This window comes from Crocodylus siamensis, chromosome 4 (genome assembly GCF_052110815.1).
Source record: "Crocodylus siamensis isolate JL-2025a chromosome 4, ASM5211081v1, whole genome shotgun sequence".
Classification (NCBI taxonomy): domain Eukaryota; kingdom Metazoa; phylum Chordata; order Crocodylia; family Crocodylidae; genus Crocodylus; species Crocodylus siamensis.
Window position 1 is genome coordinate 219,360,657 of NC_143398.1, and position 27,973 is coordinate 219,388,629.

General features: G+C 43.0%; 1 protein-coding gene across 3 annotated transcripts; it reads left to right on the forward strand.

The window, feature by feature from the left end:
* The first annotated feature begins 4,855 nt into the window (after positions 1-4,855).
* On the forward strand, positions 4,856-27,973 carry ARL5A (ARF like GTPase 5A). Of its 3 annotated transcripts, XM_090045722.1 has the most exons (7): positions 4,865-5,205; positions 7,586-7,646; positions 10,049-10,166; positions 15,619-15,766; positions 18,206-18,289; positions 23,899-24,050; positions 24,984-27,973. In XM_090045722.1, exons 4-7 carry the CDS (start codon positions 15,623-15,625, stop codon positions 25,030-25,032), a joined length of 429 nt encoding a protein of 142 aa, XP_089901848.1. In that variant the 5' UTR covers positions 4,865-5,205; positions 7,586-7,646; positions 10,049-10,166; positions 15,619-15,622; the 3' UTR covers positions 25,033-27,973. The 3 variants fall into 3 exon arrangements, with proteins under 3 accessions (XP_089901847.1, XP_089901848.1, XP_089901849.1); XM_090045723.1 differs by lacking the exon at positions 10,049-10,166 and having other exon boundaries at positions 4,871-5,205; XM_090045721.1 differs by lacking the exons at positions 10,049-10,166; positions 18,206-18,289 and having other exon boundaries at positions 4,856-5,205.

Consider the following 27,973-nt stretch of genomic DNA (forward strand, 5'->3'; position numbering starts at 1 on the left):
ACAGTGACTCTCCTCCAGTATGTGGATGACCTGCTAGTTGCAAGCCCAAATTTGCAACTCTGCGAGGAAGCCACCAGATCACTGCTAAACACTCTAGGGGAAAAAGGATATAAGGTCTCTAGAGACAAAGCCCAAATATGTCAGCCTCAAGTTACATTTTTGGGATATAAGCTCTCAAAAGGAGTCAGAGCCCTGAGTGCGGATCGCATACAGGCAATCCAAGGTCTAACCTCACCTAAGTCACCCAAGGAACTGCAGGCATTCCTAGGGCTAACTGGGTTCTGTCGACTATGGATACCAGATTATAGTGGAAAGGCTAGACCACTGTATGACTCCCTGACTAAGGAGAGTTTCATTGAATGGAAATGGACTAAAGAAATGCAGCATGCCTTTGATTTGCTTAAGGCAGCATTAACCCAGCCCCCTGCCCTGGCCATCCCAAATAATAAAAAGCTATATCGACTGTATGTTCATGAGAATCGAGGGGTTGCATCAGGGGTGCTGACACAGCCATCAGGCCCAACTTGGAGACCCGTGGGATATTACTCAAAGGTTCTAGATCCGGTTGCGCTCGGGTGGCCAGCCTGTCTTCGGGCTGTGGCAGCCACAGCAGTGGTTGTTGAAGAAGCCCAGAAGATAGTCACGGGTGCGAACATGGAAGTACACACCCCACATGGAGTTCCCCAGATTCTAGGGACTGAGGGAGGAAAGTTTCTCAATCCTTCCAGACAATCACGGTATGAGATATTTTTGCTCTCTAATCCAGGGCTTACTTTCAAACATACTACAGCCTTGAACCCTGCAACCTTGTTGCCGGAACCAGGGAGACCAACGCATGACTGCCTTGAGGTCCTGAATCAAGCCACACAGGTGCGGCCTGATCTTGCTGAGGACCCAATTGAAAACCCAGATGCTGAATACTTCGTAGATGGTTCCAGCTCTGTCATCGATGGAAAAAGACGAACAGGATGTGCAGTGGTAACCTTGGATAAGGTAGTATGGAAGGAGTCATTGCCGAGCTCATGGTCGGCACAGGCCGCGGAACTCACTGCGCTCACTCGAGCATTACAGTTGGGGACAAGCCGGCGGGTTAATGTATATACTGATTCTTGCTATGCTTTTTCTACGGTTCATGTGCACGGACTATTGTGGAAAGAAAGGGGTTTCATTATGGCTTCTGGGAATAGAATTGCTAACGGCCCTCAGATTATCAAGCTGCTAGATGCACTCCACCAGCCTAAAGAGGTAGCAGTCATTCATGTGCGAGCTCATGGGAAGGCTGCTGAGGAAAAGCATAAGCTTGGAAACGCAAGGGCTGATGCGGCAGCAAAAGAAGCCACATTTATTGGTGGAGAGGTGGAGGAAGTATCCAGGCAGGCCTTGTCCTATGCCGTATGGCCACACGTCCGAGATCTAGTCCCGCAGTATTCCCCTGAAGAAGATAAATTTGCACAGGAGGCTTGTGCAGAAAAGAACTCCCATGGGTGGTGGATAGTACCAGGAGGGAAAGTCATGATACCCAGGCCATTGCTTTGGGAGGTGCTGCATCAGCTTCATGCAAGTACCCACATGGGAGGCTTGGCTATGGGTGATCTAGTGATCCGCCAAGCAGTAGCCCCAGGGCTATATGTAAAAGCTCAGCGTATTGCTACCAAGTGCATCACATGTCAGAAAGTAAACCCTCGAACGAAACTCCCTGTGCCAATGGGAGGTAGACCCTGGGCAGCGTACTCTGGACAAGCATGGCAGATTGATTTTGCCGAGCTCCCACGGTCCAGACATCATGGGTTTTTACTTGTCATGGTAGACCAGCTCTCCGGTTGGGTTGAGGCATGGCCCACCAGGACTGCCACTGCGGCTACAGTAGTGAAGTATCTGTTGCAGGAAATCAATCATTCCGCGGTATTCTCTGCCTGAATCCATCGAGTCGGATCAAGGACAATACTTTGTGGGAAAAGTAGTTCAAGAGGTCGCACAAGCCCTCAAGATCACTTGGAAACTACACACACCATGGAGACCACAGAGTTCAGGACAAGTGGAACGCATGAATAGGACCTTAAAAACTCTACTCACCAAGATCTGTATTGAAGCACACCTTAAGTGGCCTCAAGCATTGCCGCTAGCTCTTATTTGCATTCGAAACACTCCCTGACGGGGCATTAAATTAGCCCCATATGAAATTATGTTTGGCAAGCCTCCTCGAGTCTTACCCCCTGGGATGCAAGAAAATGTAACTTTTGAATTAGGTAATAGCGAGCTTCACATGTACATTATTGTTTTGCAGTCTGTCTTGTCTTCTCTTCACAGATATGCAGCCTCCTTTCAACGTCTGCCTTTAGACGTCCCGGTACATGACTTCCGCCCGGGAGACTGGGTCTTGGTGCAGCGGTGGAAAAAGGAACCTTTGACTGAGAGGTGGAGTGGCCCTTTCCAGGTACTTCTAGCAACCCACACCACTGTAAAGATTGCTGGCCATGACCGTTGGATACACCATACCCGTGTGAAACGACATCCACGAGCGTCAGAGGACATCAGCTCCCAGGATGAGCTCACTCTGGAAGCTGAGCCGTCCTCGGAACAAGAAGCCAGCAGGTGGAGCTGTGAACCTACTGGTGATCTCCAAGTGCGCCTGAGACGGCTTAATCAGAGTCCAGAAAAATCAAATAAGGAAGTAACAAAGAAAAAGTTTAGGCTGTATTTGATCTCAAGAGAGGGAGGATATGGTGGGAGTCTTAATATGCCTTGTTGTTATCTATGTAGTATAAGAGGCAGGATTGAGCAGCCCTAGCCGCCACCCTATATCCCCGTTTCCCCCAATTGCTCCCCCAGAAGCAAATTTGTATGTTGACATGATGGAAAGAATTGCAGGTACCTTCAATCTCACCAACTGCTGGGCCTGTGGGAGACTCCAGGAGGCCGGAGGCCGGTGGGCTTGGAGGGCTTTTCCTTTGGCCCCAAAGTGGCTAGTGAGTAGTAAGGCAAATGTTAAGAGTACTAATTAAAAATGGGGAGCAGAAAGCATCTTGAGGGGGGAATATTGTTAGAAATGGAATATTGTTAGAAATGCGCAGCTTGCATCTTGCACGTGATAAGAAAGAAATACTGCCCAAGGCTCCTTTCTCCCCCTCACCTGCCTTAGTCTTTCTCATGCTGATTACAGAAGCTGGAATTCAATTGACTGTGGCCTTGGGGTATGAACTTTTGGTGAACTGTTGTAGTTTCTGGGCATGCTTAATGAACTGTTGCATATTCATACTTAAGTAGCTAATTATACTATACATGCGATGTATGTAATGATGTAACTACATGTATGCTTGTATGAAACAGAAGTAGCTGTAAGAGTTCCGGTGTCTGCACACGTGCTCAGGAGAGAGAAGATAAATTCCGCTTGCAAACACAATTAGTTGGTCAGAAGCTGATTTGGGCATCAGTGCCCCACTCTGACCTTGTTTGCAAACAAATACATCCTTTTGTGCCGGCTGATGTTTGTGTGTCTGTGATCTTTGCGGGCCTCCAGAGAAACGAACCGCTTTTGTGCAACAGGATGACATCGAATGTTTCTGTAGGCTGCTATGGGCAGAGTCTGGACAGACGATAGCTGGGTATGTTTGGTCACACTAGTTGAACTGACCAGTTTTACTTTTGCTGCTGGCTTTGACCAAGGACCCAGTGTTCAGAGCCCTTGCCTCTTGCAGCCAGGCTAGTAGATAATATCTGGAGGCCACCCCAGGCATGTTACCAATGCAAAACAAGCAAACAAGTTAAACAAATAAGCTAGCACTTAGCCTATCTTCCAGTGGATCTTCTGAGCTTCACCTTCTGGTTGCCTCTTATCTTTCAGAGGCTTTGCAGATCCTGTAGGCTTGTGCAACAAAGCAAATAATCAAGCAAGCAAATAAACAGAGAAGAGCTCCAGGCTGGGCTTTCCCGGTGGCTGCTTAACCCCTGACATTTCCAGGCTCCAGGCAACCTGCTCCCAGGCCAGGTGAAGCTGCTTTCAGTTCCTTTTTTCCTTCCCACTCTGGGCTCATGGTAGTGGCTAACCCTCTCTCAGTCCCTACACCTGTGTCAGCTCTCTTGCTGAGCGACCTCCTAGGTCCTAGGACCTGGTTCCCCGGTCTCGGGTGAGTGCTTCAGGTCTGGGGCGGGTGTGCGGAGGTGTTTCTGGGGTGTGGGGCTGTTCAGACTCTCTCACCCCCTAGTCACAGGGCAGGGCCCCGTTACAGTTTCCTTCTTGGGCCAGGCCAGCAGTTAATTATGTAATAAAATAAATTGATAAGTGTATAATTATGGAAAAAAGTTATTAAATAAAAGTATATGCTGAAAGCAGTGAACAGAAACCAACATCTTACTACGACTTAAATCGTTCAGTAAGCACGTTGAGTGTTGTACTGCTTTGTTCATGGTCTCATTTTTTTTGATTGCATAAAATTAAAATCCCATTAAATGACTCATGTCTGTGGAACTGCAAAAATACAAGTAGCAGTAAGCCCGCACATGGGCAACCTGCAATCAGCAAAGAAACCATCTAAGGCCAGAATGATCTGAGGGTGGAAACAGACGTCGCCTTTCCTCGCCTTTGAGCCCCATAAAAAATGTCGCCACAGATGGAAGCGCTCTGCATTCGTGCAGCTATTCAGCAGCTGCCCGAGGTATCCTGTCCGCCGGCTACCGAGGCCACCTGCCATAGGCGTTAGGGTCGCAGCGCAGGGTGACGTCATTATACGAGACGAGCGGGCAGCTCTCAGGGCTACCTAGCGGCGCCCTCGCCCCGCCCCCAACCGCTGCCCCCGCCTCGGCCCCGCCCCCTCCCCTTGCTGGCGGCCCTTGGGGGGCGGGGGGCGGCATGCAAATGAGGCGCCCCGCTCCGCCCCTCCGCGCTCGCGTGGACGGCGGCCGCTGTGGGTCAGTTCCGTTGCCGCGTTGGTACCCCGCAGGCCGCAGCCGGGCGCGCGGGGGGAGGCGATGTCCGTAAGCGGAGAGTGCAGGGCCCGCAGCGCGCAGCACCAGCACCGGCGCTGCCTGCGGGCGCCGCGGGGCGCAGCGGGCGCGGGCAGCGCCTGAGACGGGTGCCGGGAGCCCTGAGGGGACGCGCTGCGCGGGGCGTGGCCGGGCAGGGCCCCCGGCGCGGTGGCGGCCGCAGCGGCAGCGGGCCGAGGATGGGCATCCTCTTCACCAGGATATGGAGGCTGTTCAACCACCAGGGTGAGCGGGCGGACGGGCGAGGGCCCTTCCCGGGGACGAGCGCTGGTGTTTCGTGGGCGGGAAGGAAGGACGCCGCAGGAGAGTGGCGGCAGCGGCCTGCCGTGCTGAGCGGAGGCTGCTGCCCCGGGGCCTGGAGATCATTTAGTTGGCACAGGGCAGTGTTTGGCCTGATGCTCCCTCAGGCCATCATTACGGGGCCGCTTTTGCCGGCTTGTTTCTGGGTTCTTTTTTAGCTGGTGGCTTGGCGGAGCCTGGATGAGCCGCGCTGGGGTGTTTTGCAGTCTGATTTCCTCCCCCGCCCCCGGATAGTTGAGAAGATTTAATCTATGCAGGGTTGGCCAGTTTCCTTTACCTGTGGGCATCTCGTTGTCTCTGCAGCAGACATGGATTTTGCAATCCCTTTTTTCTCCCCCTTAAATCTCTGCTTTTGTTTCTTGTTTGGTTTTTAAAATGTGATTGATTTTTTTGTACTCAAAAGGCTTTCCCCACATTTCAGCAGAAATCAACTTTTGCCTCCATGAGCTACAGTTGAGGGGAACTTGCTGTTTAATCTTGCCAGTCTCTGTCTCACTGCATGTAATGATCTGAAATAGGTTACAGTACAATATAGGTTTCTGTCAATAGCAAGCCTCTTCCGTGTGTTGTAATCAGCATGTTAAAATGAAAGGAAAAACATCATTAAGGTATGTGCATTTTGCTTTAAATAAATACTGAAGCAAACGATGGTATCTGAACTGTGACAGAAACGTAGCTGCAGTTCTGATTAGGGAGAGAAGCAGTCTGAAGTTTGACTGCTAAACTTTGCCTTCAAAAGACAGTTTTTGGGCTTATGCTTCCTCAGGCCATCATTATGGGGCTGCTTTTGATGGCTTGGGCTGGTGGGGGTTATTGATGATTTGGTATCTCAAGCTCACTTTTAAATAGTCTTCTGAATGTTTGAATTACAAAGGCAACAGTATACATAAAACCACGCTACAGTTGTGGAGCACTGTATGCTCCCTTGTGTCTTGTTGTTTACAGTGTTTATTTTTGTCAGTGATGGATAGCCAATGATAAACCTTATTATGCTAATGAAATTCATTGTATGGCGAGTACGTTGTTTCCAGTGCCACTTTTGAAAGAGATCTGTAATGTGGTGTAAAATGTTATGTTAGCTATTCTTGTGTTTAAGTAGACTTTAGTTTATCTGAAAGTCAGCTTTACAGAAGACTTATCGTGTACATGCTCTCTGAATGGTTCCCATATTCAGTGTTTTAACCGTTCTGGCCAAATACTTTAAAACGCCCTTTTTTGTTGTTTTTAAGGTTTGTATCAGCCATTCTCCCTATAGATGAGCTGCTCCACATGATTTCCTAGTATCAGCTCTGCTGGCAACAGCTATCAGAAACAAAAGAGCCTTATATGGGGTCAGGTAAGCAGCTGTTTTTACAATATTGTGCAGTTATGCAAAGTTATTGTAACTTAAACTTATACCCTATGGGATATAAACGACTTTGCAAAACCACACAATATTGATTTTAAAAAAAGCAAAAAGCAGTTACCTGACCCCTTGTAAAAAAAATCATATGCATCTGTGCTCTATTAATGTAAGCAGTTACTGCCACAGGCTAAAGTTTGGCTGCACATTTAATGGCCTGGGCAACTTTATACTTGCTCATCTCATGAATATTTCCACAAAAGTCAGTGATGCTATTTGTGTGAATAGAAGTTGTACAGTCCAGCCAATAAGTAGCACTCATCTGTACAGTACGCTAACAGACTAAATGTAATTTAGAAAACCAATTATTCAACTTATAGCCTTGTAAAAATGGAAAAAAAGTCAATAAATTTAAATACTAATTAATTCAGGTTTTTGGTTTAAAAACATTTGCTTATGTGACTAAACGTTTCATGTAGTACCGGTTCACTTATCCCAAATTACATTAATTGAAATGGCTGGTGTAGCACAGTCAGAGAAAAATACATTCTTTGGGATATATTCTTTATTTGACAGATTGACTGCTTTACCAAGTAGATGAGTAGTCCTTTTTACCATGGAAATTACCCTTTTCTCTAAAATTATAAACCAGAATGAGATTTTCTTTTCATGCTCCATTCTTTGCTAATCTAATTAGTTTCTAAATTATTGTATGTTTTCATTACATTGCAGTAATGTGTAAAGACTTTCAGAAGGGACCCTGTTATTATTTATTTTTGAAGACCATTGAGAGCCTTATGTTCTGAGTTTGGTCTTATTTAAGAATTGGATTTTCTTTAATTATGCTGACTACCTATGTGCAGGCTGGCATAGAATTATCTGTTTAGTGATATGTACTAAGTATTAAATAAGTGTATAAGTGCTTTAGTAATTGTGATTTATTAGTGATTTTTTTTATTTCAGAGCACAAAGTAATCATTGTTGGTCTGGATAATGCAGGAAAAACTACAATTCTTTATCAATTGTAAGTATAAATTTTTGAAAATATATTAAAGTATTTTGTGAAGTAGTTTCTCTCTTGCTCTGACTTTATATCTACTTCCTTTATCCCCACCTTCCACCCCCAACTTATTTTTACAGCTGCAGGCTGAGTATGAAAGTGTAATGTAGGTGGTGATTGTCCCCCATAAATTGGGAAGTTCTGTGTACTGACTGGTAGATACTCAGTTGACAGTAATATGTCAGCAGGGCTTGGAGGTATTCTTTTTACTGGATTATTTTTATAGTTGAGAGGGGTAGTTAGCTGTGTTAGTCTGAAGTCAACCAGATGGCAGGGTAGATGTATACGTTATAGACTAAAAAGAGAGAGACACACAGAGACACCCCACCCCCCCTGTGTTCCCCTTTCACAGAATCTGATGAAGTGAGCTCAGATTCACAGAAGTTTATGCTCTCTAATAGTAGAAAAGCTGAGAAGGGCTGGAAGGGACCCTTGGAGGCCATCCAGTCCACCTCCCACCTGAGGCAGGATCATCCCTATTCAAATGATCCCATACAAACTATAATGTAAACTCTGCGTGAGACTAGTGTCAACCCTGACACAGCATAGACACGATGACACCTTAACCTGCCACAGGTAAAGCAAGGGAACCATGGCTGCCATCACTGCTTCTACGAAATGTTGTCAGCATATGCTCGAGAGATCCCAGGTAGAGGGCCATGTCCTCTCTTCAGAGGAAGGCAAAAATCCTCACCGGCCATATCAGTCTGACCACGGAGTAAAACTCATTTCTGACCCTGAGCAGAGGGGCAAGACCTTCTAGCCAGAAACCTCTGACTTTGGTCCCAGCAGAAGCATTTGCACACTGCAGTCAAAAGCCCCAGCCTTAGCTGTAGCCAATACCCAGTGCCTCTGAGGAAGGCTTAAAAACACCCTAAAATGTAGCAAAAAGGGGGTGTAGTGGGGTGGGATGGGGGTGTGAGCAAGAGTAATCAGCAAGGCCCAGAAGCCTGAGAAATATGCCTGGGAGAACATATATGTCTAGATCATCCCTGACCAGTGGCTGCCCCAGGGGTTGGCAGTGTTTTTGGGCAGAGAAGCACCCACAACTTCGCCTTGTAAGATGTTGGCATGCCAGGGGCAGATGGTGGGGAGCTGAGAAGGGCCCAATCCTTGTGGCAGTGCAGTCCCAGTCCCTTCCCAGAGGTGTGAGTGCCAAGCAAAATGCCTTTGCCTGGCATGCACTGGCATGTGTGCCAGTGGTTGCCTCCCCTGGGCTATCCAACCTTTCCTTGAACACCTCCAATGTTTCCTAGACAGTCTGTTCCACTGCCTCACTGTTCTAACAGTGAAGATATTTTTCTGGATATTCAAGCTAAATTTACTTCACTGCAACTTCAAGCCATTGGTCCACATCCTCCTTTCTGCAGCGAGAGAGAAAAGATAACTTTCCTTCTTCTTTATGATAGCCCTTTAGGTATTTGGAGACTGCTACCATGTTCCCTCTTAAGTGCCTTTTTGTAAGCTGAACATGCCTAGCTCCTTCAGCCTCTCTTTGTATGACTTGTCTTCCAAGCCCGTGTCATCTTTGTTGCCAGCCTCTGGACCCTAACTTCTCCATACCTTTTGTAAAAATGTGGAGTCCAGAACTTCACACAGTACTCTAGATGACACCTAACCAGTGCAGAGTAGAGAGGCACTGTTGCCTCCCATGTCTTGCACCAAATTCTTCTGTTGATGCACCCCAAAACTGCATCTGCTTTTTGTGCAGCTGTATCACTCAATATATAAAATTCCATTTTATTCCTCCCAAGGTGTAACACCTTCCATATGTCCACATTGAATTCATCCTGTTAGGTTGGACACCCCTGTAATAGAGCTTTTTGAATGTGGGGCCAGATCATGAACTTTTTATCACCCAGTGGGCTGGCGAGAAGACCTCACAGGAAGTGGTATCACATTAGGAAGTGATGTCACGTGACCTTTGACACCAGTGAAGTTGCAGGAAGTGACAATGAAATGGGTCTAACCAGTTCAAAACTCTCCCTCTATAGCATCCACCTCTGCCACTGTTTGGGACAGGATACTGAGCTAAGTGGAACATGGGGCTGACCAAGCATGGTACTTTTTATGCTCTTATGTTCAGAAGCTCTTATGTGCTTTGGCTGAGCTTCCGAACTGTGGCTAAGATTTGCAAAAAGGGGTAGATAGGCACGTTATAAAGTTGTCATAAAAGATTTGGAGTCCTCTAAATCCCATTCATTTTAATGGAAGTTGGCCTTTTGACTTGGTTTTGAAAATCTCAGCCCAAGGTGCCAACCAAGTAAGTCAGAATATATTTTGCATTTCTATGCAGTGCATCTATGTGGTGCTCTCCAAGCATTTTACAAACATTAAATGAACCTCAGGATATCCCTGCTTTTCAGAAGAAACATGGTGATGAGGACATTCTGGGAACATCTCTCACTCTCTGTGTGATCTGCTTCTACTGTCCTTGGACCACCCTAGAAGGGCCCTCACTGCCTCATTTCCAGTTCAGAGCAGGTAAAGTGTAAGTGGGTAGGAAGGGCTTATTTTTTGGCAGCAGTTTTGAGTGGCTTGAAGCTAGTGAAGATGTACCCACAATTAGTCACTGACCAGAGTGGGAACACAGTTGTCCTCACTTATTAACATGTCTCCAAGGCCCTGCACTGTCTCTGCCTACATGTTGCTCTCATGTCTTCTTGAGGGTAGAGGATTCCCATCATGCCTACTGGACTGCTGTCACCAGATAGCTGTCCTGGTTCTAAGGTTGTGCTTCTGATTCTTTCATGGCCTCTTCTAGGATGCACACTTAGAACTCTGGCTTTTTTTCCCAGCCCATTTTGCTGAATTGTGATTTATTCCCATGGGGCATGAATGTAGTTCAGTGGCTATGATTCTGCTTCCTTATACAGAGGCAACAACTCTCACAAAGTATGGCATATTTTAGTAGGATAAAAACATTTTGAAGGCCACACAGAAAGCAGTAAGCAGTCTTTACTCACATGAGCTTACCAGGTATCAACCACCTGCTACTTGGGTTCCTGGCAGGTACAGACACAAGTTTATTAGTGCATTGTTCCAAAGTGAGTCTTTGTGCCATAGCTTACATCAGGTCTCAGATCTAGGGAGCCTGACCTCTCCCCAGCCATAGGCTTGTCATGTTATACTGATCTGCTGGCCAGTACAGACCTGGCCAGGCTCCTTCCATCCCCAGTAGCATGTGGGAAGCCAGCTTCAGCTGCATGCCACTTTTCCTGGCTGGTGCCGACCCGACTAGGTCTGTCCCATCCAGAGCAGCATGCGGCTGAAGCCGGGTTCTCATGAGCTGCTGGGGACGGGAGGAGTCTGGCTGGGTCGGCACTGGCCAGCAGAAGCAGCAGCAGAGCCATGTGCCTCTTGGGACTGACCGGCACAGGTAGGGGAAAAATGCAGCTCAGCCCCTGCTACTCCGGCCGAGCTCATCCCATCCTGAGCAGCACATGGCTCCGCTGCTGCTTCTGCCGGCTGGTGCCAACCCGGGCAGGTCTGTCCCATCTGGAACAGCATGCGGCTGAAGCCAGGTTCCCGCAAGCTGCTGGGGATGGGAGGAGCCTGGCCGGGTATGCACCAGCCAGCAGAAGTGGCAGCAGAGCCGTGTGCCACTTGGGACGGGACGAGCCTGGCCAGAGTGGCAGGGGCTGAGCTGCATTTTCCCCCTGCCTGTGCCGGTCAGTCCCGAGCGGCACACGGCTCCAACACCGCTTTTGCTGGCCGGTGCCGACCCAGATGGGCTGCTCCCATCCCCAGCAGCACGTGGGAACCCAGCTTCAGCTACATGCTGCTCCGCATGAGACAGACCCACCTGGGTCAGCACCAGCCAGCAAAAGTGGCAGCGGAGCAGTGTGTCGCTCGGCACCAACCAGCACAGGTCGGGGGAAAGTGCAGCTGAGCCCCTGCTGCTCCAGCTGGGCTCAGCCTGTCCTGAGCGGCACACGGCTACTCCTTTTCCCACATGCACCACATGGGCAAGGTCAAGCTAACGCAGCGCATGTGGGAACCTTGTCCCTTCCTCAGCCCTTCAGCAGCTGTTAGGAAGCTGCTGAGGGGTTGGGGGAGGGGGCAAGGGGTGGGAACAAAAGTAAGCAGTGTTTACTTTCGTTTTCTGTCGCAGCACTGCAGGCCACAGAAAATGGCTTGGCGGGCTGTATGGTGGCCCATGGGCCATATGTTGGACAAACCTGCTCTAGCACAACTTTCCCATCTGTTGAGATCCTTCTGAATTGTGCTCACATGCCTTCATGTTGCGTGCAGACTTGCTCAAGCAGCTTTCTATGCCGGCATCCAAATAGTTAATAAATACACTGAACGGCACTAGGTCCGGGACAGACCCCTGTGAGACTGCTTGCTTGAAACCTCCTGCCAACAGGTTCTGATGTGGCCCTGTTAATTACCCGTTAGTCGTAGCCGTTGAGCCAGTTACCGATCCACCTTGTAGTAGTTTTATCCTGCCCACATTTCTCCAATTAGTTTATGAGAAGGTCATGCAGGACCTTGTCAGAAGTCCAGATACACTATATCCACCAAAGTTCTATCATCTACCCAAGTAGTTACTTTGTCAAAGAAGAGGATCAAGTTTGTTTGATAAGATTTGTTTTTCATAAAGCCAAGCTGGCTGTTTGCATTCCGCCTTTTCTCCTTCAGATGCTTGCAAGTGGGTTTCCTTAGGATAAGCTCCAGTAATTGTCAGTTATTGAGGTGAAGCTAACTGGTCTGTAGTTCCCTGGGTCCTCCTCCTCCTTGCCTTTTTAAAGAGGGGCACTATGATGGCCTTTTTCCAGTCCTCTGATACCTGGCGCATTTCCCATGACTTCATGAAGATCATTGCCAAGGGCTCAGAACTCCTCTGCCAGTTTCTTCAGGACCCTGGGGTGAAGCTGACATGATTTAATTCAGACCCAACAAAAGCATTCTGACTGTCTCTTGTTATCTCCTCCCTCAGCATCTACTTTTCCTTATCCAGATAATTCTTATTAGGTATCTGGCTGCAGTGTAATTTTTCTGTGAAGACTGAGGCAAAGTAGCTGTTGAGCTGTCGTTGTCTTTGCATCCTTAGGAGTTCCCTCTGGCTTGTTAACAGGACCCACAGCTTCTTTGGCCCTTATTTTCTGGCCAACGTACTTATAGAACCTTAATTTTCTTTGCCAGGTACAGCTTGTTCTCTATCTTTGCCTTCCGGATTTTGCCTCTGTAGGTTCTTGCTGTTTTCTTGTACACTTCCTTGATCACTTGACCATTCTTCAGTTGCTTGTATACTTCCTTCTGCATTTGAGGCTTTTTAGAATCCCCTTGTGCAACCACATTGGTTGCTATCTTATTTAGTTAGCCTGTAAGATGAATATATACTCTACTATTTCTTAGTTACCGATGCTCCGCCAAAAGGTATGATCATTTGCTGATCAGAGTTCAGGATCCTCATTACACTTATTGTGTGCAAGTCACAGGGGCCGCCAGTGTACAAAGTCATTAACATGCCTAAAACTTAATGGTTGTGTACCTGCATTTGTCTTAAATTTAATTTGAGGATTAGAGAGTTATTTGTTAAACTAACCAATGTTGAAAAACAAAAATAAATTTCCTCCCTCTCCCCTCCCATTCCTCTCTAGATATTTCTGAACATTTGAGAAAGGTACACTTGCCAGACTCATAACAGGAACTCCTTATCCCTCTGTTTTCCTTCATAAGGTGTTCCATCCCCCTGTCAGTCTAATTCTGCAGCCCCCAGAACCTCCTTCCACCTTGCCAGGTGATGCATGTCCCTTATGCACTTTGTTCTGTTGTTCACCATTTTTTCTCCAAACTTTGGGTCCTTCATTTAAGGGGCTCTCTAAGCTCCCATTTTTCTGTTGTCCCCCCCCAATTTCAGGATTGTCCCATTTTCCCTACTTCTGAAGTCTTTGTGCACTCACAACTCTGCAGGGGTTTTAATTTCCTGTGGGACAAATAACTGTGGCACATATTTGCACTGGCATGGCAAAATGACCCTGGTGTGGTAGAGGAGGCTGGGCCCAGCATCTATGCTGACCCCAGTAGCCTTACCTGGGGTGCTGGGGGCCTCCTGGAGCAGCAGTGGTGTTGAGGTGGCTGCTCGGAGCGTGACTCTGGCCAGCCAGGCTCCAGTTTCTGGTGGTGAATACTGCTGCCACATGTGCTGTGCTGCTTTTGTTAGTAGTGAGTTTTTTTAACACTGGGATCTCCAGCCTGTGCACGCTTGTGGGGATGTGCCCATGGATTTTAGATAGGACTTCATAGTGTCAAAAACATTCTGACCTGTTGTGGTCTGAGTTATGACAGAAGAATTGTTCTGTTATTTTTCCATAATCATAAAATGATTGAAAGCTAAGAGCTGTCATTTTCTGAGGAGTGCCTTGAGTCTAATGAGGTTGAGAACCACTGATATAGAATGATTCCATCAGTCTTTTTTTTTAATCTGTAGACCAGGGGGTGGGGCCTGATGCGGCCCACCAGACCATTTTATCCAGCCCATGGGGCCCCTAAAAAATTTTAAAAATTAATATTTATCTGCCCTGGGCTGCCTGTCATGCAGCCCTCGATGGCTTGCCAAAACTCAGTAAGCGGCCCTCTGCCCAAAATAATTGCCAGCCCCTGCTGTAGACAGTTGTCTTTGTGTGAAGCTATAATGGTGCCAACAGATAGCACAAGGTCCTCATATCCCTTATCTTGCCTTCTGGGTTTCTCATTTTCTTTTTCTAGTCAAATCAGTGGGTTGTGGTTACTGATGCTTAGGAGGAAACAAGAAACTTGAGATACAGCATTCAAAAGTTATCTTGTTATGGGAAAACAGAGAAATGTTGTCAAGCTGAGTACAAAAACTTGCAAGCTCAGACAGCTAGAAGAGCTTTTAAATGTGGCTTATTGCAAACTAGAGTATGTCCTTCCCTAAACTGAATTTAAAAATCAAATTCAACAAACAGTATCTTGCCCTGTCATCCTCCTCATTGTTTTCCAGCTTTGTTCTACCCCCTCGTAATCTGCAAGTTTCCATTTCATTAATCATTTTTTTGCAAATGTATGCTATGATTGCTTATTACATGAACCCAGAAACTGGTCTTTTATCTCGTATTCCATTTCACATTATCCCTGGCCCGTTTCATTCCTGGATTCACTCTTGGTATTTATGTAAGTATAGTTGTCACTTTTTAGAGAAAAACAGCAATTTAAACAAGTTCTTGAAAATACTTTGTTTACTTTGAAAACGGTTTTGTGTGGACCGTACTGAAATGGGTTTGTTTTACTGTAAAGGCTAGTTCTGGACACTCCAAGAGAGCGCTTCTGATGTAAAGCATTAGTTCTCTCAGAGTCTAAATCCATCAGTAATTATACAGAGTATATCAAAACAACATTTTAAATTTCATTATAGAAAACAGCAAAGACAATACAGTGCATCTGTGTTGGATATACTCATTTTCACATACTTTTCCAAGGTTATAGAAAAGTACAGTGATGGCTGAGAGAGTAGAGGGAAGTTGATATCATTTTTTGGATGAGGAGCGCGGGGGGAGAAATCCTTGTTTTTTCAGTAGCTTTACAAATCAGACGTGGAAAAAAAAAAGTGTTTCTGTCCCAGACTGAGACTGCATTGTTGGGGTTTTTGTTTTGTTTTTTGGGGGTTTTTTAAGTCTAGAAATACTTTTTTTAACTGACTGTTAGACACCTTGTAGAAAATACCCTTTGAGCTTTATGGTGTCATTACTAATCTGTTCAGTGAAAGTTAAATGAAAGTTAGACAAATAACATGCACTTTTCGCTGCATCAGGGAATGTCTACTGAAATGCTGACTACCATCAGAATTTCAGTTTATGAAAGGTAGGCTAGTTTTGTGGCCTGACATTCTTAACAGAGTGCGAACATTGACAACAGTTATTTTCCCAGCGTGACATATGCAAGTTGTTGTTCAGTTACTTTTGTTTTGCAGTTCTATGAATGAAGTGGTGCACACTTCACCTACGATAGGGAGTAATGTAGAAGAGCTTGTGGTTAATAACACACGTTTTCTAATGTGGGACATTGGAGGACAAGAATCACTTCGATCTTCGTGGAACACCTACTATACAAATACAGAGGTAAAAGTTTATACCTTATTGAAAGAAACTTTTTTATTCTCGTCTGTGAATATTGTAGACCAGGGATGTCAAACATATGGCCTGCACACCAGGTCTAGTCTGTTGGGCTCCTGGTGGGTCAGGGAATTTAGGGGCATGGCCTGCTACAGAATTCAGTGCCCTAGAAGTATTATGGGGTACCCAGGCCGCGGGGATCCATGGCTTCAGAGCACCTTTTTAGGTTCCTTTAAGCAGTGGATCTAAAGTAGCTTCCAAGCTCACAGCTGTGGAACTGAGGTCCAGAGAGTTTTTTAGTAAAATTAGCAAACAATGTTTGTTTCCAGAAACAGATTTCCCACTCTACCCTGTTCAGTGGTCACAAAAATGTATTTTCTGTACTCCTGCTAGTATGTCTCTGGGTCCTAGTGATGATAACTGCCCCTGTAGCAGAGTTTAACTTCTTGCAACAGAGTTCCAGTTTTACTGCAGAAAAGAGTTTTTAATTTTCAGCCATGTATATTATAGATCATTTTTCAGGTTAGGAAAAACTACCAAACTTATTGTAAAAGGTACATTCAGCTGCATATGGTAGTTTTTAATGATTAATTCAGTCAGTGAGACTGAAACTTTCTTCAGGAAAATTAAAAAAAAATGTAAATGCAAAACGGGATTAAAATAATAACTTTTATTCTAGGTTTCCCACTTTTTGATCTATATAATGACCAAATTAGAAATTTAAATCATTTCAGTTTAAATTGGTCTGTCATTCTTAGATGTCAGGTAGAGTTGTACCTTGCATGCTAACTAGTGTAGACATGCATATGCTTTTATAAGTAATAGCTCACTTCATCAGATGCTGTGAATGGATTTAAGGAGCAGGAGTTCAAGTAGAAAGTAATTTCAATACAGCTGATAGGGACAGGGTTTGAAAAAAAAAAAGGGCACTGCTGAGAGGGGCAAAGGTGGGTTGAAGAGAAAAGCAAAGCAATAAACCCATAAGAGAGAGAGAGTTAAAAAAGCTAATACAGGTAATGGGATAAGATACTGTAGCCTCTGTTTAGATCACACTGTGTACTGTCTGTGGATGATTTATTTTTCACAACTTCCTGTTCAAGTGTAGTTGTTAAGAACACCCACTTTGAGGTCAATGATAATGTGTCCAGGGAATTCAAAGTGTTCTGCCACAGGCGTTTGTATATGTCTTGACTCTGTGCTGGATTGTTGTCCATTCATTCTTTCATGTAGGGATTGCCCCATATGTTCAGTGTAAACAGCAGAGAGGCACTGTGAGCAGATAATGGCATATATAACATTTGATAGAAGAGCAGATGACTTAACCTCAGATGTTGTAATCAGAGTTATTGGTCTGTGGTGATAGCCCAGTCCAGTGATGGTGGTAGTCAAGATTGTTTAATTCCTGTTCTCACCAAGGCAACAAACATAGATGCCAGCTGTGCCCCCTCATCAACAAAGACCCACATTATCACTTTCACCAACTTAAAAGAAGAACAAGAAATCATCCACAGTCTGGATTGTGTAAAGTATGGTCTAAACTAGGGGTGGGCAAAATGCAGCCCACGGGCTAGATGTAGCCCGCCAGGCCATTCTACCTGGCAAGGTCCCTAAAAATTTAGAAAATTAATATTTATCTTTCCCTGCCTGCTTGTCATGCAGCCATCAATGGCTTGCCAAAACGCAGTAAGCGGCCCTCTGCCCGACATAATTGCCTGCCCCTGGTTTAAACAGAGACAGCAAGTTCTTGACTGCAGATTCTTATTTCATTGCCTTGGTTAGCGCTCCTAACCTCTTCACCCCTGTGGGGTTGCCGCTTTGTTTTTTCTCTTCAACCCATCTTTACTTCTCAGCAGTGTCTTCTCTCTTTTCCTCCCCCCAGTTCCCATCCTTTGTATTTAAATTAATCTTTCTATGTGAACACCTACTCCCCAACTCCTTTCATAGGATTTGACAAAGCGAGCTGCTGTTTACGAAAGCTTACCTATCCCTGAATTAGTCTGCTAGTTAGTCAACTCTGCCTGATTTCAGACTAACATGGCTGACTACTTCTCTGTTGTTAGACATGTGTAGCTGAATTTTCTGTCGTCCTAACACAAGCTTCAGCATGATATGAGAGGTGTATGCAACCCTAACAAAGATGGCCTGTCATTTTAAAGCAGCTTTTTAGGAAATGTGTATGGGAAATTTATATACGAACTTAAAAAGGCAGCAAATGTATTTAAAATCCATAAACAATTGGTTTCTGGAAAGGTTCATTTATTCTGCTTCCACTTAAAACTATATACATAGTCTGTCCTCCAGTATCCCACATCAGAAAACTCTGCTGTATGTGTAGTTCTGGGTGGATGTAGAATAAACCCAGTGGATCCTATGAGACAGAAATTTAGTGCTAGTGCACCTCAAACATGCAAACTATACATATATTTACTAACCATTTTTTTTAAGTTTGTAATAGTTGTTGTGGACAGCACAGACAGAGAGAGAATTACTGTAACTAAAGAAGAACTCTATAAAATGTTAGCACATGAGGTAAGTGGTCTATTATGGTTTCACAGTTTGCTGACTATTTAGAATTTTAATCTTACAAAAATACATAGCCTATGAATTTATTATTTTTCTTAAAATAATTACATATAGACCAACAGTTTGACCATTATTGTTATGCTTACAACATCTTGTTAAACAAAGCTTTGTTGTGACGTAAGGAAGTGGTTCTCATACTCTTGTATGTAACATAATTCTGAATATAAAGTCTGGAAAATCTAGCATGTAACTTTATAGAGGAAGGCTAAAGCCCCCACAATCCTTTCTAGTACAGTCCCAGGCAACACCAGTCTCAATCTTGTGTTTGTGAAAAAGTACTAGTATTTGGACCAGATACTGTCTGAGCTCAATGATTCTTCTGTACAAGATGCTTTTTTCAGATAGGAGGGGAAAAACCTTCATTGGAAGGAAAGCAGAAGAGGGGAAGAGGAAAGAGCTTGGTTATATTTAATAGTTGTACAAGGAGCATGTAGTACTTAAGTATTCAGTATGCCATAAATGATACAACACCGTGTTAAATTTTCATTTGTACCTGCTGCTAGACCTGAAATTATTAACTATATGTGTATGTTATGTTTGTGTGCTGATACTGAAATGGAAAGTTCTTGCTTTGATTAGTGTACTGTTTTTCCCAAATCCTCATGGAATTCAAAAAGCTTTAGGACTCTGGTGTCTCTGTGTACAGGTGGTAAGACCAGATACAACCTAGTTGCCTATATCCTCCTGAAATGGGAAATACAGTACAGATGCTCTTAATTAAATATTTAATGGCACTGTAAAGGTATACAGTTTATACTAATGCATGTTCCTGTTGTATTATAGGTAATCTAAAAATATTAGGCCATAATTTTTCTTCAGGGTACTACACCTGATGGAGCCCTGTTGAAAATTAGTGCTCCACCCTGATACAGTACTCTGCCTTCACAATGCAGAAACAGGGCCTTAGTAAAAACACAGAATATATTTGTATTTTGATTAAGGGTCACTATGAGGCTAGGGTTGACAAGCTGGTTAATTAATCAGTCATATAAGTATAGAACCATAGACAGATAGGGCTGCAAAGTCCTGATTCTGTAAAGGTTGTTAATATGCATTAGACATCACAGGGAGAGGGTCGCTCCCCCCTCTACAGAGGAAAGCTAAAGCCCCGACAATCTATGCCAATCTGATCATGGGGTAAAATTCCTTCCTGACACCATATATGGCAACTAGTCTGACCCTGAGCAGAGGGGTAAGACCCTCTAGCTAGGAATGTCTGGATTTAAATCCCCACAGGAGCACTGGCACACTCGTCAAAATCCCCAGCCTTTACTGTAGCCAACACCCCACTGAGGAAGGCTTAAAAAATCCATAACATATCAACAAGGGGTGGGGAGTAATTCCCTCCCAGCCCCTTGCAATAACCAGCAAAGCCCAGAAGCAAGGGAACAACCCATAGTAGAACATAAGTATAATTACACCTATATCATCTCCATCCAGAGTCTGTCCAGTCTCTTGAACACTTCCGACGATGGCGAGTCCACAACTTCCCTGTTCTAATGGGGAAGAAGTTTTTCCTGATATCCAGTCTAAACTTACTTTGCAAACTAATGTCTTGAAGTTGCACCATTCTGCCCTGCTGCAACAGAGAAACCGTGTTTTCGGGGGGCGGGGGTGTTTGGTAGCCATTTAGGTATTTGAAGACTGCTGTTATGTCCCCTCCTAAGCATCTTTTTGACAAGCTGAATCCACCTAGTTTCTTCAGCCTTACCTTGTATGGGTTGCTTTCCAAGCCCTTTTATCATCTGTGTTACCCGCCTCTCTGCACCCTCTCTAACTTCTTCATGTTCTTTATTTAAAATGCGGAGCCTAAAACTGCACAAAGTACTCTGGATGAAGCCTAACCAGTGCTGAGAGCGGTACTGTCACCTCCTGTTTCTTGCGTCTGATGCTTCTGTTGATGCATCCCAAAACTTCATTCACCTTTTGTGCAGCTGTATCACTTGCAGGCTCATATTATGTCTGTGATTTACCAGTGTCAACTGACTGGTCAAATTGACAGCCTGTAATTTGACTATAGTCAGAAATTGTCAAAGATTCCTCTGAAAACCAAGAATACCCTTGTGTAGATGGTGGCCTACCTTTCTTTTTAATTGCGTCATGGGGTCATCTGCTTGATGCAAGGGCAGGAGGACTGCACTTCTTGCCCCTCAATCCTGCAGGAGTCAGGATACATGTATAGGTACACACACACACTCACTCTCTGTTTAGGAGAAGGTATTCTTTGCCCTGCTCCTCTGAATTCTTCCAGTCTTCTTTCCCTTAGCTGCATTAGGCCACTTGGGGCTTCAGGAGCTACTCTGTGAACCAAAACTAGCAATATAAAAATGCCTCTCCTGGCCATCTGCTGTGATTTTGGGCATCTCCAAATGCAAACAGCAAAATGCTTGAAGAGGTGACCTGCTGCCCACTTAGTGTAACTGCATTTTAAACTGACTTTTCTTTTATAGTTGCTATGTATGGTTTAGTTGTGTTTAATTTCTTTCTTTTTTATTTTGTAATAATAGTAGCATCTCTTAGCAGTATCTCCCTTTGTTGGCAGAGTGATAAAGAGATTCTGGTATGAATGACTTGAAGTCATTTTTGCATTTTACTAAACTTATGACCACCCTAGCACCTGTTCAGTCCCCAGCACAAATAAGGACAATGTAAAGGCTGCTCATATTTGTGCCAGTGGCTGTAAAGGGCAGTTTCAGTAGGTCTGGATCAGCCAGGCATAATCCAGGCATGTCCTATTTTGCACAGCCTCAGCTCTTTGAAAGGCATCTTGGCAAGGAGGTCGCAATTTTAGTGTGGACACGTCCAACTATTTTGGAGTATTTTGAGAAAACCAAGGGAAATGGTTCAGTCTTGAATATCATTGACGTTGATAGTGAAAAAAATTAATTGTATATATTCTTTAGAATTTAGTGTCACTGTTTTACAACTAACTTTGGATTTTTTTGTGATTAATATCTAACGTACTGAAGATTAAAGTCTCTTAATTTCTCTAATAAAGGAATGCTTAAAATCTTTGACAATATTTGATTTTGTATTTTGTGACTGGTCAAATACCCAATGCTACTAAGACTCACTCACCTGTTTTCTTTTGTAAATTGCTCTAGTTTAAATAAAGCAAAAATGCAACAGATGACATTGAGGACTTTAATTTTTTAAATGGCAAACTGTCAGTATTGCAAAACAGTAGTACAGCGTATAGATGCATTAAAATGATGCACAGATAACTAGTTAATAGAGTATGTCATGCTCTATAAGAGCTCTTGTACTTTAAGTTAAATAACAGTTAGAGGTATTGCAGCCTCTAACAGTGAGCATTTCAAGCAAAAATGTCCTATACATTTCAGTTACGAGTGATCGTGGTCTTCTGTAAAACTATTTTAGAACAAATGAGTGTAGTAGCATCTTTGATCAGCTTGTGGCATAAACATTAGGCCTGCGCGAAGCGGCAGGTATTCAAATCTGATTTGGAGGGACAATAATTCAATTCAGTGATTCGAGTCAGTGTCCAGATTCGATTTGCCTAAATCTGATCTAAAGATTTGGCACCGATTCAGTGATTTGGCCATAGACTATAATGGGGAATCACTAAAATACCTAATACTTTGTCAGTTGTTTGCAGATTTGGATGAAAACTGCAGGGGTTGTAGCCCCTTCTGAGGGTGTAATTCCTGCCATGTTTCAAAGAGATAGGTGCAGGGATTTCTGTGAAAGTGTCCCTCAAACTGTTGAAAGCAAAACTCGTATTACTTGTGTGTGTTAAGGTGTGTAGGTTTTAGCCATGTTGGTCTAAGGGCATGGGTAGACACGGTTCTTTGGGTCAATCTGATTTATCTTTTATTAGACCAACTTAATGGCTGGAGAAATGTATCTTACCAAGGTTTTGGGTTGAAAAACCTTTTATAAGGCTGAGGAAGCATTGGCAGTTGGTGTGTATGTGTGTGCACTCTTTCTGGATGGAATGAATAGTAAAGAAGCCATAGGCTGGAATGCATGCAAGAAAGCCAGTCAGTGAAAATGTAAATTGAGGCATCAGGGGGTGAGAGACAGGCTGGGGGTGAGAGGGTGTAGCAGGTACAAGTGGGGAAGTATATGGGGAGTCAGATAGCTTATAATGTGTCATAAATCCAATGTCTATATTGAGTCCATGAGTTTTTGTATCTAGGAGGTTGATGAAGTGAAATTCATAGGCTCATCTGTGAAAAGCGTTTCAGATGCTGCTGCTGCAAGACAAAAACAACTCACAAAAGGCCCAGAAACAGATCACTTCATACACAGCCTTATATATTGTTTCTCTGTCCCTCCCCCAGAGCACTGCAACTGGAAGGGATCTTGGGGAAAGATCACAGTCACTGGCCAGCTACAGATCCTTCCCCCCCCAACTTCCTCCTCCCTCTTCTCAGTTTCTGTATCCTGCAAGCCTGGCTTCCAAATCTCCAAATCTTTTCCAAATTGATCAGACGCTTCTAATTTGATTTGGACCTATTAATGGGTCTCCCGATTCAGTTCAGATTTGGAGATTCAGCTGCCAAATCTCCAAAACGAATTGGCTACTGAAGCTTCGCACAGACCTAATAAATGCTGAAATCTCCAGTTTATAGCTGCAAAAATTCAGTCATCTGTCGGTAAGAGTGAGCTGCTCTGACTGGATTAGATGAAAAGAAACTTACCATATTTTCTTGCATACCACACATCACCAAACAAGATGTGCCATCTGGTTTTTTGAGGACGGTGTAGGAAAAAGTATGTTTGCATTTTTCCTTTGAGTCATGTCCGGTTCTGTGACCAAATGTCTAGAAAGTGTAGCATCCTAGGAAACGGTCTGAGTGGTGTAGCAGGAACGTCTTGGTGTGGCAGGACAGCATCAAGGCCTCAGACCCTGTAAGAACAGTAGCAAGACTGTTACTTGTTTACTTCTTTATATAAGTTCCTATAAATAATGAAGTATTTTTTTCATGTCATAGTCTTTAGCCACATACAGATTGCATGCAGCAGCTCACCTACTGTGAACCAATGCAGTTGCGACTTCAGGCACAGACTACAGTGTTAATTCTCTCAGAGCTGCTAAGGTATTGGAAGCAGCTTTTGGCTGCAGCCAAGGCAGCAGCTAATATTTGTAGAAGCTAATAGTTAATGCCTACTCCTTAATGACTGAGAGGGTTAACACTGACTCCACCTTTTGATTGTACCTTAATTACAATATCAAATTGCTTGCCAAGTGTATTTTGAAACATTTAGTTTGACACAAGTTATGGTCAGCAAAACAAGGCAATTATGAATGGATAATTAGGTGATCCATTACATTATGAATGATATATAACACCTCTGGTATTTAAAACTAAATACCACTGTTAGTGGAGGGGTGAGCTTTTTAACCCAAAATTTTCTTTGCATTTCAGTTGGTATTGCTGCTGTAATGCTCAAATAAATTGTTACTGCCCTTAGCTCTTAACTGAGCAATGTATCTATCACATTTAAAATCAGAAATGATTTGGCTCTGAAACAATAGAGAAAAAAATAACTTTTGTTTGAAAGATTATTATTCTTTCTGTTCCTAGGACTTAAAGAAAGCAGGTTTGCTGATTTTTGCTAACAAACAAGATGTGAAGGAGTGCATGACAGTAGCTGAAATATCCCAGTTTCTGAAGCTGACTTCAATTAAAGATCACCAGTGGCACATCCAGGCCTGCTGTGCTCTAACTGGCGAGGGGTAAGAGTTCTTCTTAAATAATTTTTTGATGCTCCTTATAAAATGAGGTACTATAGTACTATGGTATTTAGAGTAAGTACAGGCAGTTATTGGACACATGATCCCTTAGCATACCTACACGGTATAATACGGGTTTTTTTCTTGCATTACTGCATGCAAAACGTAATAACTTTTGTTGAAAAAGGTATTGTCCTTGCCCTACAGTTAAATTTGCCACTTATCATTACGTCCATTTTAGTAGAGAATAACAAGAAGAATTTGAGTAGTTTCCTGAGAACTGGTAATGGGATCTGGAGTCTATCATATCTCTAAATTGCATAGATCAGTTATTTACAACCAGGGTGCCATGTGCTCCTTTTAGGGGTGTCAAAGACACATATTAACAAGATAAACCCAGAGATTTCAAATAAGAATCCATACTGTTAAAAACATTCTCACCTGTTGTGCTCTTTCTGAGTTCTTTGTAACAGAAGAATTGCTCTATTATTTTGCTGTAGTCAAAAAAAAAAAAAAGAAGAGTGAAATTAGTTTTTGAAACAGGGTGCTGCCAAACTCGTAAAAGTTATGGAGGGGGTTGTCTTGAATCTGGAAGGGTTGAGATCCACTTGCATAGATAAATTTGAATCAGAATTTGGGACCTGGTGCTCTAATTACCAAGTGAACTACAAATGAATTGTCACCCTTAAGAATCCAGAGAAAGATAGATAGTGGTTTGATGGGCTTACCTGACTAGATATGGTCCCTCCAGGTCAGTGCTATGTTGCATAGTGAAGGATTGGTAAACTTTTCAGTGTGTGGGTTGAGGTGCCAAGTTTCAGTACTTTTACACATGTAGATGCTCTCTCATGCTTTGAATTATGACTGTAGTTACTATGAAAGAATGTTCTTGTAGTTGAGAGATGTTTGCATTAAATTATTTATTTTTATATACAGGTTGTGCCAAGGACTTGAATGGATGATGTCAAGACTTAAAATCAGATGATTTTTAATGACCTCTTTGCACAGACATTGCATAAACAAAGTGCAGTAGCCAGGGTTACGTGGACAGCTGCAAAATTAATGGATAAAATATTTATAATAAACTGATTTCAACTTTATTTCTGCACTCACACACACTAAGTCTCCCACCTCCCTGCCCTACCCCTTTGCTTTGAAACCAAAATGAAAATTTGAAGGCTCCAATTGGCTCTCCCATTAGTTTCCTCTGAAGACAGATCTAAAAGCTGTAATCAAGATAAAACCACTCAGGACAGTATAGTGTTGCATGTGGTAAGTATGAAGAGGAAGGAATTTTAACTTTGCATTTTATTATACCATTGGTAGTTCTCACCAGTTTAAGATTTTGGCCTCATTCTTCCGGTAAATTAGCAACCAGATCGGTGGCATAGGTATCGACTTTCCAGTATTTTTAAAATTTACTGATGTATTACAGATGCAAAACTATATTCCTGTATGTGTACTGTACATATTGTGTATATTTATACCTCAAGTTTGTTAATCAAAATATGTTCTGGGAAGAAATGAGTAACACTGATTCTCAGTACGCTCAAAATAGTACTAATGTGGACATTGCTGACATGTCACAACTGCTTTCCTTTATATTTTCTGTACAGCTGTAACTTTCTTCAAACAGTTGGTACACCACATCTTTATAAAGTGAAATCTCTTACAACTGTTGCTTATGTTTCTCACATGATTTTGCAATTGGGGAAGATGATAAAATGGGATGGGGTATATGAATTGTTTTTTATATTTGGTTCAGTGTTGGCAACCAGATGCTTTTAACAAAAAAACAAACAAACAGCCAAAGAGTTGCTGGATGAGACAGTAATTAAAAACAAACAAAAGTGTTAATTTTTGGTTTATGCCATCACTTCTAATGCTGGTAGTATGTAGTCATTTATTATAGAGTTCAACATAATGGGTCAATTGTTAGCTTTTAATAAAGGGGCAATATGTCTTGATTTTTTTTCTCCCCTCCAACTCCTCCCCCTTATCCAAGGTAGTGACCAACAAGTGTACCTAAATGTCCCATTTGGAATCTTCCAAAGCAGTTTTCTAACTTCTACAGGGAAATAAGAATACTTTCTGGTGATACTACAAAATTGCGTAGTAACTGCCTATTTTAAGGTTGGGAGGGGTTTAAGGATATCAAAACGCAACAAACCAAAATCACACTGTTCCACAAACTGGACTGGAACTGTTACCTGATCTTGTTCCCATAGAAGTCCATAGATAAGCTATCATGGACATAAATCATACCCCTCTGTGATTTCCCCAGGTGAGATTTCAGGGGGTCATGACTACCCTACCTTTTTCTATATTGTTAAATGGGAGGGGTGTTCTGAAAAATATTAAGAACCACTAACTTAAAGATTCAAGATTTATTATGGGTGGTTTGAAATATTATCAGTAGCACAAGATGTGTTCGTGGACTTAGTTTCGCATGTTGACTTCTTAGATGTATATTAAAGGGATATTGCAGAACTAAGCAACAACGTTTTAGAAAGTCCTTTTTTTCTTAACTTAAGAAATAGATAAAGACAGGAGAGACTCCAACCTTGTGTTTGGGAGTATGTTAAATGAGGCAGGAAAGGACATTTAGTCTTTAAATGATGAAGCCATGATATCACAGTTAATGCATTCATTTTTATGTAACTTTATCTGTTTGTGATTTCATTGTAATCAGTAGAAACATTGAGAGAGATTTTGGGGCCAGATAATGGAGGCAGCTTCAGAAGTTCACATTTAACAGCTGTGTTGTCCTAAGTACAATACAGATGTATCAGAAAGGTCTCTCAGATCTTTTTATCATGGCATTTGGTTGGTGGGGACTCTCCACTGCCCATTAAATAAATATTTTTAAATGTGTACATGCATATATTTACAATGCGTGCACATAGAGATCAGTGTTATACAGTATTGAGATTTATATAAAAGTTTGAGGAACAAATAACTTCAAAGCAAAAATTGTTTCTGAGTTTATTCTGAAAACATTTTCAAAAAACATTATATACATTATTTGGACCTAGGAATGAACAATTCTTCTATATTTTTCTAGTCTAACAAAAATTAAAATCTCAGACCTAACTATATATAAAATGTTCAGTTTTGGAGCACCACCAGAATTTTTTTACTTGAATATTTGAAGTACTGTGTTCTTTCGCCTAAATTTCTATAGATTTTATGCATTAAGGATTTTATCCCATCTCTTTCTTGTGATCAAGTTTTGAGGACTTTAAATGTTTATCTTAAGTAGCATGACTAAAAGGAGCCTCAAATGTGTTTTTTTCCAAAAAAAAAAATGCTGGTTATAAATGAACTTAGTCATAAATGAACTTACTAATGAATTTGAATTGTCATCTCATTTACACATCCACATGAAGGAGATGCCACTTGATATTTTCATCATAACCTCAGTGTAGTATCCCCATAACTGCATGCTTGCTTTTATTGTCTCACTTCCAGTATTGGCTGTAGGTTCCAATAGGGAGAACCTAGACTCTTTACATAGTTGTGGTGCTGACTTAAAGACCATAAAATTTCTACATTTATAATCTACCGTATATGATCTGGCATTGAACAGCAGTGGAGCTTTAAGAGCTAACCCATCCACTTCTTCTTACGCTGCATGTTTTGTTTTTGTTTTATTTTTTTTAATAGTGTTAAACCTAATGATTGTGATCCATATTTTTAACCACTTTTTTGGTTACTGTACAGCAGTGTAAAGGAGGAGAGGGGGAGGGTTGCTTTTCTCTTGCAGTCAAAACTCCATTGCTGTTCAATAGTTATATGACTGCACTCGTATTGTATGTTTGGCATATATTTAAGCAGAAGCTGGTAATAGAGGTAATAGATGGCAACAGTTTTCAGACCTACCTCACAGGGGTGTTGTGAGGCTTCATTAAAGTTTATCAAATGCA